Consider the following 16,062-nt stretch of genomic DNA (forward strand, 5'->3'; position numbering starts at 1 on the left):
TAGTAAGTGTTGTGTCTGAGGCCGGATTTGAACTCAGGTACTCCTGACTCCAGGGCCAGTGCTCTATCCACTGCGCCACCTAGCTGCCCCAACAGCAATGTTCTAATGATGATCAGCAGCGAAAAGCTTGGCTACTCTGATCAATACAATGATCCACGATAATTTTAAAGGATTCATGATAAAAAAAAAAAAATGCTATCTACCACCAGAAAAAGAACCGATGAACTATGAGTGCAAACTGAAGTATAATTTTCTTTTGCTTTTTTTTTGGTGTGATATGGATAATGGATATCTTATTTTGCCTTCTTGATAGATGGGGAAAGGATGGGAGGGAGAATGTGGAACTCAAAAAAAATTTTTTTAAATGCTAAAAATAAGTAATTAATGATGGGGGGATTCATCTACCCCCCACCCCCACGTAATTTCTAACCTCCGTGTTTCTAACCTCCACATTTAGGGTCTTGCAGTATTACCTCCTTTTTCCACCAAAGAGAGATCCAATGGATTATGGTGCAGTCATTTTTGATGGCCACCATATTGGCTTTCCTCTCAGCCTTGTGCCCAAGGCTTTGGTGAGGAGGAGAGAGTAAGGCTGGCTCTGCTGCTCTGTAAAAGAGCCCCTCCTGCCACATGATACCTTAGCTAGGATGGCAAAGTCCTTGAAGCGAGTGCCAGCTGGGCTCCTTGTTGCTCTGTGACCTCCCAATCCAACCAGCCCATGCCAAACCCCACCATGCCGTCATTAGCATCTCTTGCCCGGGCTTGTTGCAGATACTCCCTGAATGTCACTTTGTTTTGGAGACTGGGCTGTGTACTTAAGGTGTGGGAATAATAGACACTCCTGCCTGGCTTTTAAAAAGCCTTTTACAATCTGGCCCCAGCAAGCCACCTTTCCAGCCTCACTGGAGGCTGACTCTCCCATCCAAGCTCTGCCATCCTGCCAAGCGGCTCTCTCTGGTTCTCACACACAGCAAGAACTCTTTTCCCCCATGGCACCATCTGATCTTTATGCCTACGGTGCACTCCCTCCTTGCCTCTGCCTCTTAGAAGCCAGGTGACTGATTGCCCCCAGCTGCTGGGTGACCTACTTTTTTTTATTTAGTGAACTTTTATTTATTAGCCTTTATTCTTTTCACCTTTAGTCTGTATTTGTTGTCTCCCCTGTTAGAAGCTAATAAGCCCCTTTCTGGCGGAGGTTGCTTTATTCTTTGTCTTTATGTGACCAAGATCGAGTAACAGTAGGAGCTTAATAAATACTTGTGGGGGGACAGCTAGGTGGCGCAGTGGATAAAGCACTGGCCTTGGATTCAGGAGGACCCGAGTTCAAATCCAGATCAGACACTTGACACTAGGTGTGTGACCCTGGGCAAGTCACTTACCCCTCATTTCCCCACAAAAACAAAACAACAGCAACAACAAAAATAAATAAATACTTGTAACTTTTTGAAAGCCCCCTAGCTAGCTAGCAAGCAGGGGGGGCCAAGATTTAAGCAACAAATCCAATAAGGTCGCTCCCTTCTCCTGCCCCAGAACTTTCAGGTATACAAAGGCTTCTTACAACCCTGTGAGTGAGACAGCTAAGGCAAGCTATCATTTCCTTAACCTAATGTCCATTTTACAAATGCAGAAACTGAGACCCAAAGAAGCCTGGATCATCCAGGGAGCAGTGAGCACTGGAGCCAGGCCTAGGCTCCATCACAGTCTAAAATCCAGCCCTCTTGTCAATGTGTCTGCCTTCTACAGGAGTCGGCAAAGGAACGAAATCCTACATTTCTTGCAGCCCTACAGATAGGGTAACTTTGGAGGCCCCTTCTTGGCTAAGTAACATAGTCTTTGTAGCCAGGATGTGAAATACCTGAATGCTTTGGTTAGTAACTGATGAGGAAATGGAATCTATTCCTTGAAAAGGATTGTTCTTTCATTCAATAAACATTGATTAATCACTGTATGCCAGGCACTTTGCTAAGCTTCAGAGAAACAAAAAGAGGCAGAAGACAGTCCCTGCCCTCAAGGAACTTATAATCTGCTGAATCACAATGCTCAAAAATGAGGGTGGACTCATATATTCGTTACTGAGGTTCCCAAGAAGGGCTTACTTAGTTCCCCTAGTAGGAAGCAAAGATAAAGGAAACCTTATTTATACATCTCCATTTGCAAAGTCTACTCAAATGAGCTCAGGCAAGTGCTTTATAACTTTTTTTTTGGGGGGGGGGCAATGAGGGTTAAGTGATTTGCCCAGGGTCACACAGCTATCAAGTATCAAGTGTCAAGTGTCTGAGGCCAGATTTGAACTCAGGTCCTACTGAATTCAGGGCCGGTGCTTCATCCACTGAGCCACCTCGCTGCCCTGGAGGCAAGTGCTTTGAAGACTTTTAACTCCTAGAAACAACTGACAACTTGGATATTTTTTTTTTGTTTTGCTTTTTGTTTTGCCTAAAACTTAGCACAGTATTCAGCACGCAGTAGGTGCTTGAGAAATACTTCTGAATTGAACGAAATCTGTAAAGTGCGACCAACCGATGGACTAGATGTTAGCCGAGGTCCTTTCTGGTCATGACATTCTATGACTCTAGCCTGGAAACCTCCAAATATCATTCCAATCTTTTGTTTCTGCATTCTCTGCTGAACTGTAGCATCCTCACTTCAAAGCACTTTATTAACTGTATAGGACCAGAGAAATGGGAAGCAGATAAAGAGCTGGCCTGGGAGCCAGGAAGACCTGGGTCCAAGTCTTGCCCTTGGGGAATTCTGGCTGCGTGACCCTAGACAAGTCACTGAACCTCCTGGGGCTCCCCACAGCTCTCCAAGACCGTAAGCTGCAGAGAAGGTGCTAATCTACCTTGGAAGAGGGAGAGTTGCCTTTACCAGTAAAGTCACAAGTCTCTAGGCCTATCCCTGGTGGGCAGCACAGTACATTATGAAGTAAAAGCTCCATGTTTATGGAATTGAGCTGGTGACCTTTCTCAGCTGTGTGTGGGAAAATGGAAGGAAGGAAGGAGAGAGGGAGGGAGGAAGGAATGAAGGAAGGAAAGAAAGAAGGAAGGAGGGAGGAAGGAAGGAAAGAAAGGGAAGGGAGGAAGGAAGGAGGGGGGAAGGAAGGAAAGAAAGGGGAAGGGAGGAAGGAAGGAGGGAGAGAAGAAGGGAGGAAGGAAGGAAGAAGGAAAGAAAGGAAAGAAGGAAGGAATAGGAAGGAAGGAAGGAGGGAGAGAATAAGGAAGGGAGAGAGGAAGAAGGAAGGAAGGAGGGAAAGAAGGAAGGAATAGGAATAGGAAGGAAAGAAGGAATAGGAAAGAAGGTAAGAAGAAAGAGAATCAAAGAAAGAAGGAAAGAAAGAGATGGAGGTTATTATTCTTAGAGCTACAAACCAAAACCAAAACTGAGTAAATTCTCATTTAGTCTCTTCTTCAAAGGGATTAAAGTGACTGAAATGAGTGAAGAAAAACCAAAGAGAGAAGGGGAGGAAGGTGGATGATGGCAGGGCCATGGATGCTTCTCTCCACCTTCCCCGTCCCCCAACTCAAAGGTGACACCCGGAGCGCACGACCACACTTTGACCTGTCGTCCATCCATCTCCACTGTTGCCATGAGACCCACTTGTCCTTTGGCACCTGGAACCTGGAAGTGTTTGTGTTTCCTTTTAATTTTCTAAGATGGAACACAGGTTCCATCTCTTCTTTAAAAATGTAAGCAAGATAACGTCTCTCCTCTTTCAAGATAACCTGGGTAGAATGCAGGCCAGGGGGCCTTATCATTGTGTTGGTGTTCGATCTGGCAGGTGCACTCAGGCTGACAGTGTCTACGTCCCAGCGCAATTTATCCAGGGAGAGAAATGACTCCACCACCTGCTCATGACACACCTGTGCTTCAAAGAGATTTCCTGAATGTGGCACAAATATGACATCACTGATCACCACCTCTACATCTCAACCATTTTAAGGTTTAACTTCTTACTGGGACACAGTGCAGTTACTACCTTGGAAAAGTGAGAGTTTGGTCAGAAAGCTTTTCCCTGAACATCAAGCCCAAAGTGGCTCAGGGCATTCATTGGTCCCTAGGGATCTGCCCTCTAGCGCCAGAGACCAAGTCGAATCATTCTTTCACATGGCAGCTGTTCAGTTACTCAAAGGAAGCAATCATGTCCCTCCCGAGTCCTCTGGTCTCGAGGACCCTGCCGTAAGCACTCCTTTGATCAAAACCATTTGACTCACAGGGCCTCCAGAGGAAAACTGCCCAAGTTAGACAGGTTGTATTGGGCAGCGGAAGGCGACATCCTTCACCCTCAGCTCCCCAGGGGATATTTTTAAAGCCCTACCTCGTCTGGCCAAGTCTCTCCCTTCCTCAAGAAGTTCCAGAGTTCCCAAGGGCCTTTAGGGGAAAGCACTTCCTCCTTGGTCTAGCTTTTAAACCATTCACCATTTGATTCCAATCTACCTTTCCAGGCTCACGGCATGTCACTCTCCTTCAGGGATCCAAAGTCACAGCTAAAACTGGCCTGCCTGGAACACACACCCTCTTCACCTGTGCCTTCTGTTTCCTCAAAGCTCAGCTCAAACATCATCTCCTTTGGGAACAACATGTCGCCCCCTCCCAAATCATTTTGTATATGTTTAAAATTTAATTCTTGGGGCAGCTAGGTGGCGCAGTGGATAGAGCACCGGCCCTGGAGTCAGGAGTACCTGAGTTCAAATCCGGCCTTAGACACTTAACACTTACTAGCTGTGTGACCTTGGGCAAGTCACTTAACCCCAACTGCCTCACAAAAAAAAAATTTAATTCTTTATGAACGTGTTATTTCTCTCTGCAGAATTCAAGCTCCTTGAAGTCAGGGACTATTTAGTTTGCTTTTTTTCTATCCCCAGAGCCTAGTACACTGATGGTACTTAATAAATGCTTAATGAAAGAGGGACAGGAATCAGTCCTGGTAACTTCATTGGTATAGGAAACTCTAAGGTATGAAAAATCCATCTACCAGTGCAGGTGGAGCCTTCTCTGCAGCTCATAGTCTTGAAGACTTCTCTGGGGACACTTGCCCAGGAGCCCAGAGCCACTATGTATCAGAGGTTGGTCATCCTGACTCCAAGGCCAGCACTCTATCTCCTCAGTTTTTTGTTTTGTTTTGTTTTTTGGTTTTTTTAATGAGGCAGTTGGGGTTAAGTGACTTGCCCAGGGTCACACAGCTAGTAAGTGTTAAGTGTCTGAGGCCGGATTTGAACTCAGGTACTCCTGATTCCAGGGCCGGTGCTCTATCCACTGCGCCATCTAGCTGCCCCTCCACTCTATCTCCTCTGAAAGGACATGTAACAGCTACACTCGAATACATGCCTCAGAAGGCCAAAAGACAAGAGATGGAAGATCCTAGATATCAGGAGCTTTCCCAAAGGTCTTGAGTGAACAATGTGGACCTTAGAGCAGATTAGAATCCAGAAAGTTAATAAGGAGAAAAGAGGGGTACTGAAGTCGTAGTTCGAGGTGGGGTAGACCAATGTGATTGGAAAACAAAGTTCCATATAAGTACTTCTATTCTTTCTCATATTTCCCCCTTTTCCCCAGTCAGAGAAACACTTTTGGTCCTAGGTAAGTGACATAAGTTTGCCTAAAGAAAAACAGCTCACATTCAGAGGAAAGGACCCCCAATATATTCATGTATTGGGAGAATAATAACAACAACAAAAACAACAATAATAAAATAGCCAGCATCTATTTAGCAAAGCACTTTGTGAGTGCTATCTCATCTGACCCTCACAATAATCCTGTGAAGTATTATCATGATTTTACAGGTAAGGAAATGAAAGCTGAGAGGTGAAGAGAGTAGCCCAGGGTCACACAGATAGTATGTGTGTGAACCAGGATTCGAACTGGGCTCTTCTTGGTTCTAAATCAAGATGCTTTTAAATGTATTAGATGGTGAGCTCCTTTGTATCCTGAGCACTTAGTACAATTCCTGACACACAGTAGGTGCTTAATAAATGACTATTGATGATTACAACTATGAGTCTTTTGGGAAACTGGGTTTTGGCTTAAGAAGAAAACATCAGAGTTCCAATGCATCTTCCCTTCCTCCTGTATACAATTCCAATATCTTCCTGAACAGAAACCCTCACAAATATGGAGACCATCATATTTACCTTCGTCCATGCCATTAAGTAACTCAGTTAAATCTTCATTTTTGCTGTCAAACTGATGTTCTTTCCATGTTTCACCATTTTCACTCCGGAGAACAATGAGTTCTCTTTCCTTCCCTCTCATTGATCCAAAATGAGGAATTTCCACTATGACTGGGCTAAGGGAGGGGAAGAAAGAATCTACATTATTTAAATATCAAACTATATTTACAGTGAACTTGTCTCTCTCCTTTAAAAAAAAAATCCAACTCTCATTACTCTATCCTTTTGAAAATTAAAGGTGCCACTGTGGTCGAGAATGATTTCAAAGCTGCCCAAGCCACAGACTTATTTGCTAAGGAAAAAAAAAAAAAGCGCGTCCAAAGTTGGATAACATGCCATCCTGGATAAATGTATTTTGGAATGCAAAAAGAGAGAGCTGTGGAAACAAGCCACAACCGAGAGAGGAGAGACTGGCCCATTTTTCACCCATGAAATTATTCAGTGTCAAGACCTTCAAAGGACAGTCATTGAAGAGGATCATTTGTTTAAAAATATTCCTGATGCTAATAAATATGATCTTGTTCCTCAAAAAATAAAAAACAAAAAATAGTCCTGACCCAACACCATCTCACGCCATCAGCCCTTATGAGCTTGGGGGCTGGTGCTGGGCAGCAGGATGCTGTTTTGATTTTCGTGTGTGGTGTGGGAGGAGGCAGCTTCATTCTCCAATCCTCTGCAGTGTGAGGTCTGTTCTCTCCAAAAACTCATCAGGTCGTTGAGAAGGTTCGCCCCATAGTGGTCTGGTGATCGTGTCCCTTGCACGTCTGACCGTGGCCAGGACAGTGGTAAATGGCTGCTCATTCCAGGTGCCAGTCCAACAACATAAAAAAAGCATTTAATCAAAATTTTAAAAATTAAGACAAGCACCAAAAAGGGCCAAGTGAAAATAAATTAACTATAATCATAGGCAACTCATGTAGCTGGAGTATGCAGCTTTAAGACCATTTAAACAGACAGTATCATTATTTGCCTACAGAGGTTGTACGTAGCTTCGCCTCTTTTCATAACTTATCTGAAGAAAACAATAGTAGAAGCAACAGGGCTACAGCGGTAAGGATGTAAAAAAGGGCAGCAGTTGATAGAAATCCAGTAACAACAGAGGACCAGCGATAATAGGATTCTGCCCTGGAAAGGGCTTTAAAAACTATCTGATTTTACAAGGTGGAGAAAGAAGATGTCTCGAGGGGAAGTGACCTGCCCAAAGTCACAGCACTGGGATTTGAATTCGGGTCCTCTGACGCCAATTATGGCACCCTCTTCTGGTAGTAGTACCTTCTCTCTCCTGCTAACATTAGGATGATTGATTTAGGACTGAAAAAGACCTCAGAGGCCACTAAATATTCTCTCCTTTTATAGATGAAGAAACTCAGGTTGGAGAGCTTAAATAACACGCCCAGGGTCTCACAGCAGGTCTGAGAAATGAACTGAGGTCTTCCAGACTCTAAGCCCAGCGCTCTCAAATTTAATGGCTTTCATTTATCAAATTCATTATCAAAGCAGGAAATATTTAAGTGAAATCCAATAATTTTTTTTCTTTTTAGCCAGAAATTCCCCCCAAATTTTGAAAAGCCTAACCCCAGTCTTTTTAGGAGTGTAGATTTGCTAAGACCATTTCTCCTAATGGGGCCAGGAAGTATTTGATTGATAATTGCACAGGAATGTGCATTATAATGTCCAAAATTCCACAGGCTCTGGAGGGATTTTCCATAGTTTTCCCACAGGCCTCAGCGGGACATAATCTCAGCATCTTAGAAAGTGAGATACAATCTTTGCAGGTTAATATGTCAGATACTGTCTTTAAAAATTCAGGAGCCCCACAGTTTCCTGTATGAAAATTAACAAGACCTAGAGAGAAGGTATTGAACCAGGGTCTTTGACCAACAGTAAAGCCAAGCACGGTGTTTCATGCAAACTGCCAAAGCAAGAAAAAAAAAAAAAAGAGAGAACCCTTCCCCACCCACTTTAAACTCTGCAGTGATTAGATAACTGCATTTTAAAATCATGTTTTGGACCCGTCTGTCTGGCATCTACTTAGCTTTAAAATCTGTTTTTCAACTTGCATTCAAAATCACTTATGATTATTTCCTCACTTTGGCCACCCCAGATGCCCACTACTGAGCCTATTTTTTTGGGAAAAAAACCCCACAACAACCAACAAATTTTTTTTGATCATTTGTGTCAAATGTTGATTCAAAGCCTTGCAAATACCTTCTCCATCATAGGGCTGAAATTAAAGACTTATCATTGTGTGTTGAAATGTAGACGATGCAGTTGAAACAGTTCAAATTCAAAACCAAAAATTACAAAAGCACAGAAATTATGAGAGCAGATGCTTGCGGTGATTTCCACATGCCCGGGAAAGCAGAGGAGGGAGCGTCGAGCTATAAGGGAAGTCAAGCCACTATGGTCTTGTCTTTCAGTGACACACATCGACTGAAAGCTTTGGAAAAAAAAAAATCAAAACCAAAACCAAAAAAAATCAAAATAAAAATCATGGGTGTGACAAAAATTGAAATTAAGGAAAAAAAATTGTAGACATTCTTGTATCTTGTCTAAAATCGCCTACCCAATAAATTTTGTTCCTTGAGGCCCAAGCTGCAGGATTCGGCTAACCAAGCTCTCACCCTCGTTTACAGGGGGAGGATTGGAGGGAAGGTGCAGTTTACTGAATAACATCCATGCAGCAGGAAGAGAAAACGAGAAGGGGAAATTGTGAACACACTGCTCGTCCCAAGAGAACCTGCCTGGTTTGCACCAGGATGCCACTTCAGAGAATGGAGAGAGTGTCCAGGAGGTAATTAGTACGACCACATCAGAGTGGGCTGCTTCCCCCAATTTTTAATCTAAAAATGCAACCCGGGAATTTCCAACTCTGCCCAGCTGCCTAGTCAGCTGCTCAAGCTGCTTTGTCTTGCCTTCGTTTGGACGTTCTTCGACTCTCTTTGGTGTCTTTGGGTCTATAAACAAGCCCTGGGCAGAGGAGGGATGCACTCTGAGGTTAGTAAAAAGCTTTGGCAAAAAAGCGTTACAGAAGCAACAGGCTAGCCCGCTTTCTCACGGTTACCCCGTTGGGTTTTGGTTTTTATGGCATTAACAGGGCACGGTGCTCTCAGTTAAGATGCTCAAACTAAGTAGTTCTATCATTAACTACTTGAGTTCACAAGGGTAAAGAAAATCAAAGATGGCGGGCGGGCGAGTGGCAGGAAGGAGACTCATCAGAGGACTCACCCTAAGAACTGTGCCCCCGCAGGCCCCATTTCTACCAGTCTGCTGGCTAATCCCTCTCCTTCCACCATGGGGGGTGGGTTGGCCAGCTTATGTCTCTTTACCAGTCGGCAAGTGATGCGAGTGGGCGCCGTGCACTTGCGCGGCGGGATGATGATGCGCATCCCATGGTGGCGACTTCCTCTCATGGAGCCCCCTCGGGCATCCACCATGAAACTCACCAGGAACCTGCAGGGAAGGATCACAAGTCAGCAGAAGTCAAGCAAGATGCTTGTTTACCACATCAAATGGAAAAGTGAAAAGGGAAGAATGAACAGGGAATAGACTCTCTCCTTAAAGGTTCATTTATAAACTGACTTTTTTTTTAAGGGGGCAGGGGGCTGCTCTTAAATTGAATATATGCATGCTAATGCTAAAACAACATACCAGTGACTGTTATTATAAGTAATAACAACAACAAAGTAGATTGTTAATAATAGCAAATCATTAAATAAGCAATAGCATTATTAAAGCCATTTTTTCTCTGAAGAACCTAAGAGCGTAAGCTTGGGTTAAGAAAGGTTTCTGAATGATCCAAACTTGACCATTTGAAATGCTGAGAGACTATAACAGCAACTTTAAAATTTGGAACATTTCTTTAAAACCTAGAATTCCTTCTTAACCAACCTCATATCAACTACATGAGGTTAAATCAATGTTATTTCTCATGTTATGGATCCAGTCCCCTAAGGAGTGGGTTAAACAATGCTACTAGAAGGTCCAGTGCAAAGTCAGGGGGTGTTAATGGGACTTTGGAAGTCTGACTCTGGGTCCGGAGTCTTCCTCCCTTCCCACCCAGCCTCCCTCCCTCCCTCCCTCAATCCCTCCCCTGTTTAGTGTTGGACAACAAGGTACCCCCTCTTCTATGTTGTCAAAGCCTCTACAAAAGCAATGAATGAGCCCAACATGCACAGGGTCCAAGCCAGGAAGGGGAGGACAGAAATACTGCTGCTCTGCTTTCTAATCAGCATGTGGAATTGGCAGGGGTTGGGCATAAGCCCATTAGAAGGTACAGGTCTGGGGCTAATGATCGCTAATTAGAGAATTGTTCAAATAGCTAAAATATTTTCAGAGGGCAATGGAATCCAGTCCATTTTTTGTTCCATTTAAAAAATGTTTCCAACTTACACAAGAGCCTTTTAAAAACACCTTTTGAATTCTTTAGATTGATTCTCATTTCTATCAACTTCCTCTCTTGAAGAAAAAAGGCTCTCTATTGGGAATGGACATGGGCGTATAGGTATTCCTTATAAAAGCACAAAAGGGGAGAAGATACCTTTTTTTTTAATAGCTAAAAGCTACATGATTCAGAACAAATTGCACTAGCTTGGAGTTCTCAGAGGGCGGTTCAAATTCCACCTCAGCTACTATCTGAGAGGCCTTAGGTAAGTCACTTATAACTCCAAGGGCCTCAGTTATCTGCTCTGTTGGACCAGATGACCTCTTACATTCTATTCCTGCTCTAAAGCCAGGATCCTAAGGAGTTCTCTCTGAGCCTCAGTTTCCTTATCTGTAAAATGAGACTGGACTAGATGGTCCCCGAGGGTCCCTCCCTGCTCCAAAGCTAGGCTCTCTCTTAAATGTCTTGTATGGCAAAATTTAAAAAGGGATTCAAAGTCCTTTGCTCAGACTCACAATATTTACTGGTAAAATCGGGTTGTGATCAAGAAAGATCAGCAAGCAGACATGAGTTAGCAAACAACTTTGGGTTAAGAACAACTTGGTGTTACAAGGACTCTTGTCTCATAGCCTTCCACTGCAGCAGGCTAGAGTTTCCACTGACGGATTCATGTCTGCCCTTGTAAGGCTTGAGCCTCCTGACACAAGAGACTTCTCAGATCTCAAGATTGGCCCAGCCAGTGTGTTGATGGAATGCCTTAACATCATGGGGGAGGTCAGTGCTTTTCTTACAACTGATAAGAAGCACCCTGACTAAAACAGCATTCATTCAACAGATCCATGGAAAGGCACAAGTGTTTGTATTTTTGTATTGTATTGTATTGTATTGTATTGCATTGCATTGTATCATATGCTATAATATACTATGCTATGTTATAATATTGCTAGCTATTTTATTTATATTATAATGTATTTATTATATATTTATGTCATATACAATAACTTTTTTGTACAGGCTTATGTTATAGAAAAGAATGCTTGATTATATTCATGAATCATATATCAATATATATTAAATCCCCAGCCAAACAGAGCACCTGACCCAAGAGATAAGAAAAAATAGAATTCACTAGATGATTTCAAAGCTAAACTGGGCCATCTTCCATGCTCTTTCCAAGCACCCTGTGCACTGCTGGGGTTCATCAAATGCCATCTATTCTTCTGAGTTTTCCAGTGTCATAGTTGTTGCTCGTCATCTGCCCGCTAATGTCCTCAGTCTGGTAGGGACACGTGAACTTTGGTTTGGCAGCATTTTGAAACGAGAGTGATTCATCCTCATTCTCCATATTCCTTACAAATTGTTCAGTTCCCAAGAAGATCTTGTGCTTGGGAATTTAAGGGTTAATCAGTACATGGCATCGGGACCGTATGAATGTCAAGCACAGCACAGGTTTGGAACAAATAAACCTAAGGTTTTGCTAACGGGTGAATGGGTCTAATTTTAAAGACAGCACGATGACAAATGCTGGTGTACTACAGACATATCTACACATCTAACTGTGGGGAAAGAGGGCACAGCGATTAAAAAGAAAATAACGAAGGATGATTTCACATAAAGGACACAGTTATCACCTTGAATCATACTGGGGAAGTGGAGAGGAACAGCTGCAAAATAATTTAGAAAGCAAATGGGAAAAATTAATATAAGATAATTAGAAGCAAGCAACAGAAAATGTCAATGAGCAAAGGAAAAAAGTAACCATCAGAAAAATAAAACACTAAGGTCTCTGTCTGAGCTGAATAAATTTTCCAGTGATTTTCATTGGATTTCAGAATATCTTTCCCAATCATTCTAAGGTTTGGGAGCTTTCTCTGACACTCCTAGCATTTAGATCTGAAGGCAGACTCTCCTTCCTTCTGTATTCCTATGGGGATCGGTTGCTTTCAAAAGGCACCATACAGGAATGGGAGAGGAAAGCTGAGGCTGGCTCAGCGTGAAATACACAATACAACCTGGTGCTTTGTCCTGTAGTGTTCATGTCAAAGTCAGTGGTCATCACATTTAGCCTTTTGTTATCCAAAAAAAAAAAATCACTCTTATTTTACTTTACTGATAGACCCACTCCATTCTTTTCAGTAAAAGTTTCTATAAAGCAGCTAGTGAATAGAGCAGCAGACCTGGAATCTGGAAGACTCATTTCCCTGAGTTCAAATCTAGCCTCAGACACTTACTAGCTGCTTGACCCTGGGCAAGTCACTTAATCCTGCTTGCCTCAGTTTCCTCATTTGTAAAATGAGCTAGAGAGGGAAATGGCAAGCCACTCCAGTATCTTTGTTGAGAAAACCCCAAATGTGGTCACACCGTACACCAACAACAAATGGTTCCTATTCACATGAATAGCAAAGACCATACTCTTATTTCTCTAGATGGGAAGGAGGTCACCACTGCCCACCTTCAATCCCCATTCACTGCTTTCTTATATATTCTTCACCTGTTTCACTTTGTATTGAAGTTATATGTATGGTATGGGTGTGTCCTGTCCCCCATCTGACTACAAGGTCCCTGAGGGCAGGCACCCTCTCTTGGCTAGATTCTACCTCTCCCTGAGCCCTTGCCACAGGGCTCTACACAGAGAAGGCTCCTAATAGGTGAGACCTTTTGCCTTTCAAAGCTCCCATGTCAGATCCATCTTTGGCTCATTATTTTCATTGGTGTGAATGTTCCCTCCACTGAGCCAGATCAGAAGATCATTGATACAGGGCCACAAAGGCCAGCTCATCTTATAAATGGGAAAACCAAGATGTAGGGAGCGTGACTTGCCCAAGATCACCCAGTGGGATTTGAACCCAGGTTCTTTGACTCCAGTGCTCTTTCCACCATGAAAATTAGGCCAATGGAAGGGAATCAGATTAGCTAAGGGCACATACCTAATTAAATAGCAAGGCCAAGAGTCAAACCAGAGGTCCCCTTTCCACTGCCCCAGGCTGCTTCTCCAGCCTTTGCCCATCCCCAGCCATGCCTCCTTAACCTCACATCTATCCAACTTCTCAACCAACCATCAAGTTAAGGACCTACTATGTGCTCTGAAAGGCTTTTATTCTAGCACAATGTATGTGTACATTTTTGCTTTCTTGAAGCTTCATTTTAAAAATAACAGGTTGAAATAAGTAGCTTGGTTGTAATGGACAGTGTTGGAACCACAGAAGACCTGAATTCGAATTTTACCTCTGACACTTACTACCTGTATAAATTGTACAAATCACTTTAACCTCTTTGGGAGATATTCTTCAAGACTTATCTACTAATTTATCAATGGAATGTGATAGAAGATCCGTGACACACTGATAGCTCACATACATGCATTTGAATCAAGCAGCAAGTTTAGGCATTTAGCAGACAAATAAGGAATCCTTGCTGAGTTGACTTTAGGAATGGCTTGTGGTTCACGATTAAACATTCATTTTATAAAGGGATGGAACAAAATTAATTTTCAGCTAAATCTCAAGCCCCTATTTTTTTTTTTTGAGAGGGGAGGGAATAATAAAAACATCAGTGCTTACTAGTTATTTAAGCAACATCACATGTCATTGAAATTGCCCCTTTCATCATTAAAAGCAAACCACCAAACAGAACAGCAAAGCAGATGAATACATTCTTCAGCATTTCATTCTTTTTCTAGATGGATTCTAGTTTGATTTTCTAGCTGGATTCAGAAAATCCAACCCCAAAGTAGTAAATTTGAAGTGTCCCATGGAGGAAGTTTGCTAATATTTGCTCCTGTCATACCAATCACTCGCTAGTTGGCAGATTCCTCCTTCCAAAATATTACAGGGTAAAATGGCAGATAGGGAACTATCTGCGGAACTCTGCCTACCTAATGATATTCTTGCAAGGCTCTCAAATGCATAGCACACTTCTTCCATGGGTTTAGTAAGCATTTTAGGCACGCCTATCTCTTGCCTAAATAGCATGTCAAGTCAGATTTACAAGACTCAGGGAACAAAGCCTTTTCTTTTCTTTTCTTTTTTTTCATTTAATGAGAAAGAAAAAAACTCCTAGGTGACTTACCCAGAGTGGATGGGGCTTGAGACAAGGTTAACATTGTCCAGGGGATCTGCAGCCCAGCTATAATGCCTAAGAGAATCGGAATCGAATTCCCTTGTAAATGTCAGGTGCTGAAAAAAAAAAAAAGGAGAATCTCTGTTAAATGCCCAATCTTCTCAGACATAACTTATTTCTCATTAGGTTGGTTTTCCAACTTTCAACAAAGATCTGGTTTCCTTTCCCCTTCCCCTCTAAATGAGAGGCCAGCTATGAAGCCTAAAGTCACTAAAGGTGGCAGGTGGAATTTATATATTGACAGACAACAAACATTTCTATGTTGTGTTTTATTCTCTGGGTAACAAGGTTGTTTCATCTCTATAGATTGTGCATTTACTCATGGGTATCCGTGCTGTTTCCCCCAAAAGAACACTCCATCTTTCTATTTCCCTTTGCCTAGCATAATGCCAGGTACATAATAGGCTTTTTTTTTTTTTAAGTGAGGCAGTTGGGGTTAAGTGACTTGCCCAGGGTCACACAGCTAGTAAGTGTTAAGTGTCTGAGGCCAGATTTGAACTCAGGTACTCCTGACCCCAGGGCCGGTGCTCTATCCACTGCGCCACCTAGCTGCCCCCATAATAGGCTTTTAATAAATTCTTGGTTGACAAACTGATGTTTCTTCTACCCAGGAAGAGGGAAAAAGCTAATAATTCTCAACCCCAATTATATGACATCCCAAGTGTCTCCAATTATTCCTAGCTCTCCAAGTAAAAGTGACTTTCCTTTCACAATTAAATCTATGGTATATAGCACCTTTCCTAGGGAGATGGTTAACAGGCTAAAAAATCACTTAACTAGAAAAAACCATCCTCAGGTGAGGAGATGCCTTTGCCACTCCTATTCATTCCATCAGCTGGGAGCTTTTTCTAAGACCGGTAGCTTCTGGATAGGGTCAGTGATTGAGTCCAGGAGATTTAAAAAATATAATTAATTCTGCCTGGGGATGATGACTATAAGGCCAACATCATTACAATCTTTACATGCCCCAATTCAGCAATATGAATAGGCCACTTTAGAAATAAAGGGTCACAAAAAATTTAAAATTAAAAAAATTAAAAACACAAAAAAATTAAAAGAAAGAAAGAAAGAAATAAGGGGGCAGCCAGGTAGCACAGTGGCTAAAGCACTGGCCCTGGATTCAGAAGGACCTGAGTTCAAATCTGGCCTCAAACACTTGACACTTACTAGCTCTGTGACCCTGGATAAGTCACTTAACCCCCCATTGCCCCACAAAAAAAAAAAGTCACTTCAAAAATGTCCCAAATTCTATCTGGAAGCAACAGATGGACAGGACACTCCCTCTAGCGTGTGCCCATTATCTGATCTGAGCAGTGGAAGACCCAAGGGGGTTGGCTGACCTTTGGAGAGCAGTGTAAAGGCCTCTCTTTGGAATGTGGACTGGGTAGATTTTAA

At 42.6% G+C, this 16,062-nt stretch overlaps 1 protein-coding gene across 7 annotated transcripts in view; it reads right to left on the reverse strand.

Moving 5' to 3' along the window:
• ANK3 (ankyrin 3) overlaps positions 1 to 16,062 on the reverse strand; it is a 380,917-nt gene that overhangs the window by 60,721 nt on the left and 304,134 nt on the right. For 3 of the 7 annotated variants that reach the window (XM_043988596.1, XM_043988597.1, XM_043988598.1), the window contains exons 28-32: positions 14,617 to 14,723; positions 12,180 to 12,212; positions 9,393 to 9,617; positions 8,731 to 8,829; positions 6,126 to 6,280 (exon numbers count right to left, since the gene is read on the reverse strand). In XM_043988596.1, the coding sequence (XP_043844531.1) occupies positions 6,126 to 6,280; positions 8,731 to 8,829; positions 9,393 to 9,617; positions 12,180 to 12,212; positions 14,617 to 14,723 (619 nt within the window). The remainder of the gene's footprint in view (positions 1 to 6,125; positions 6,281 to 8,730; positions 8,830 to 9,392; positions 9,618 to 12,179; positions 12,213 to 14,616; positions 14,724 to 16,062) is intronic. The other 4 variants (XM_043988601.1, XM_043988599.1, XM_043988600.1 and 1 more) reach the window with 2 other exon arrangements.

The sequence above is a fragment of the Dromiciops gliroides genome, chromosome 2 (genome assembly GCF_019393635.1).
Source record: "Dromiciops gliroides isolate mDroGli1 chromosome 2, mDroGli1.pri, whole genome shotgun sequence".
Taxonomy (NCBI): domain Eukaryota; kingdom Metazoa; phylum Chordata; class Mammalia; order Microbiotheria; family Microbiotheriidae; genus Dromiciops; species Dromiciops gliroides.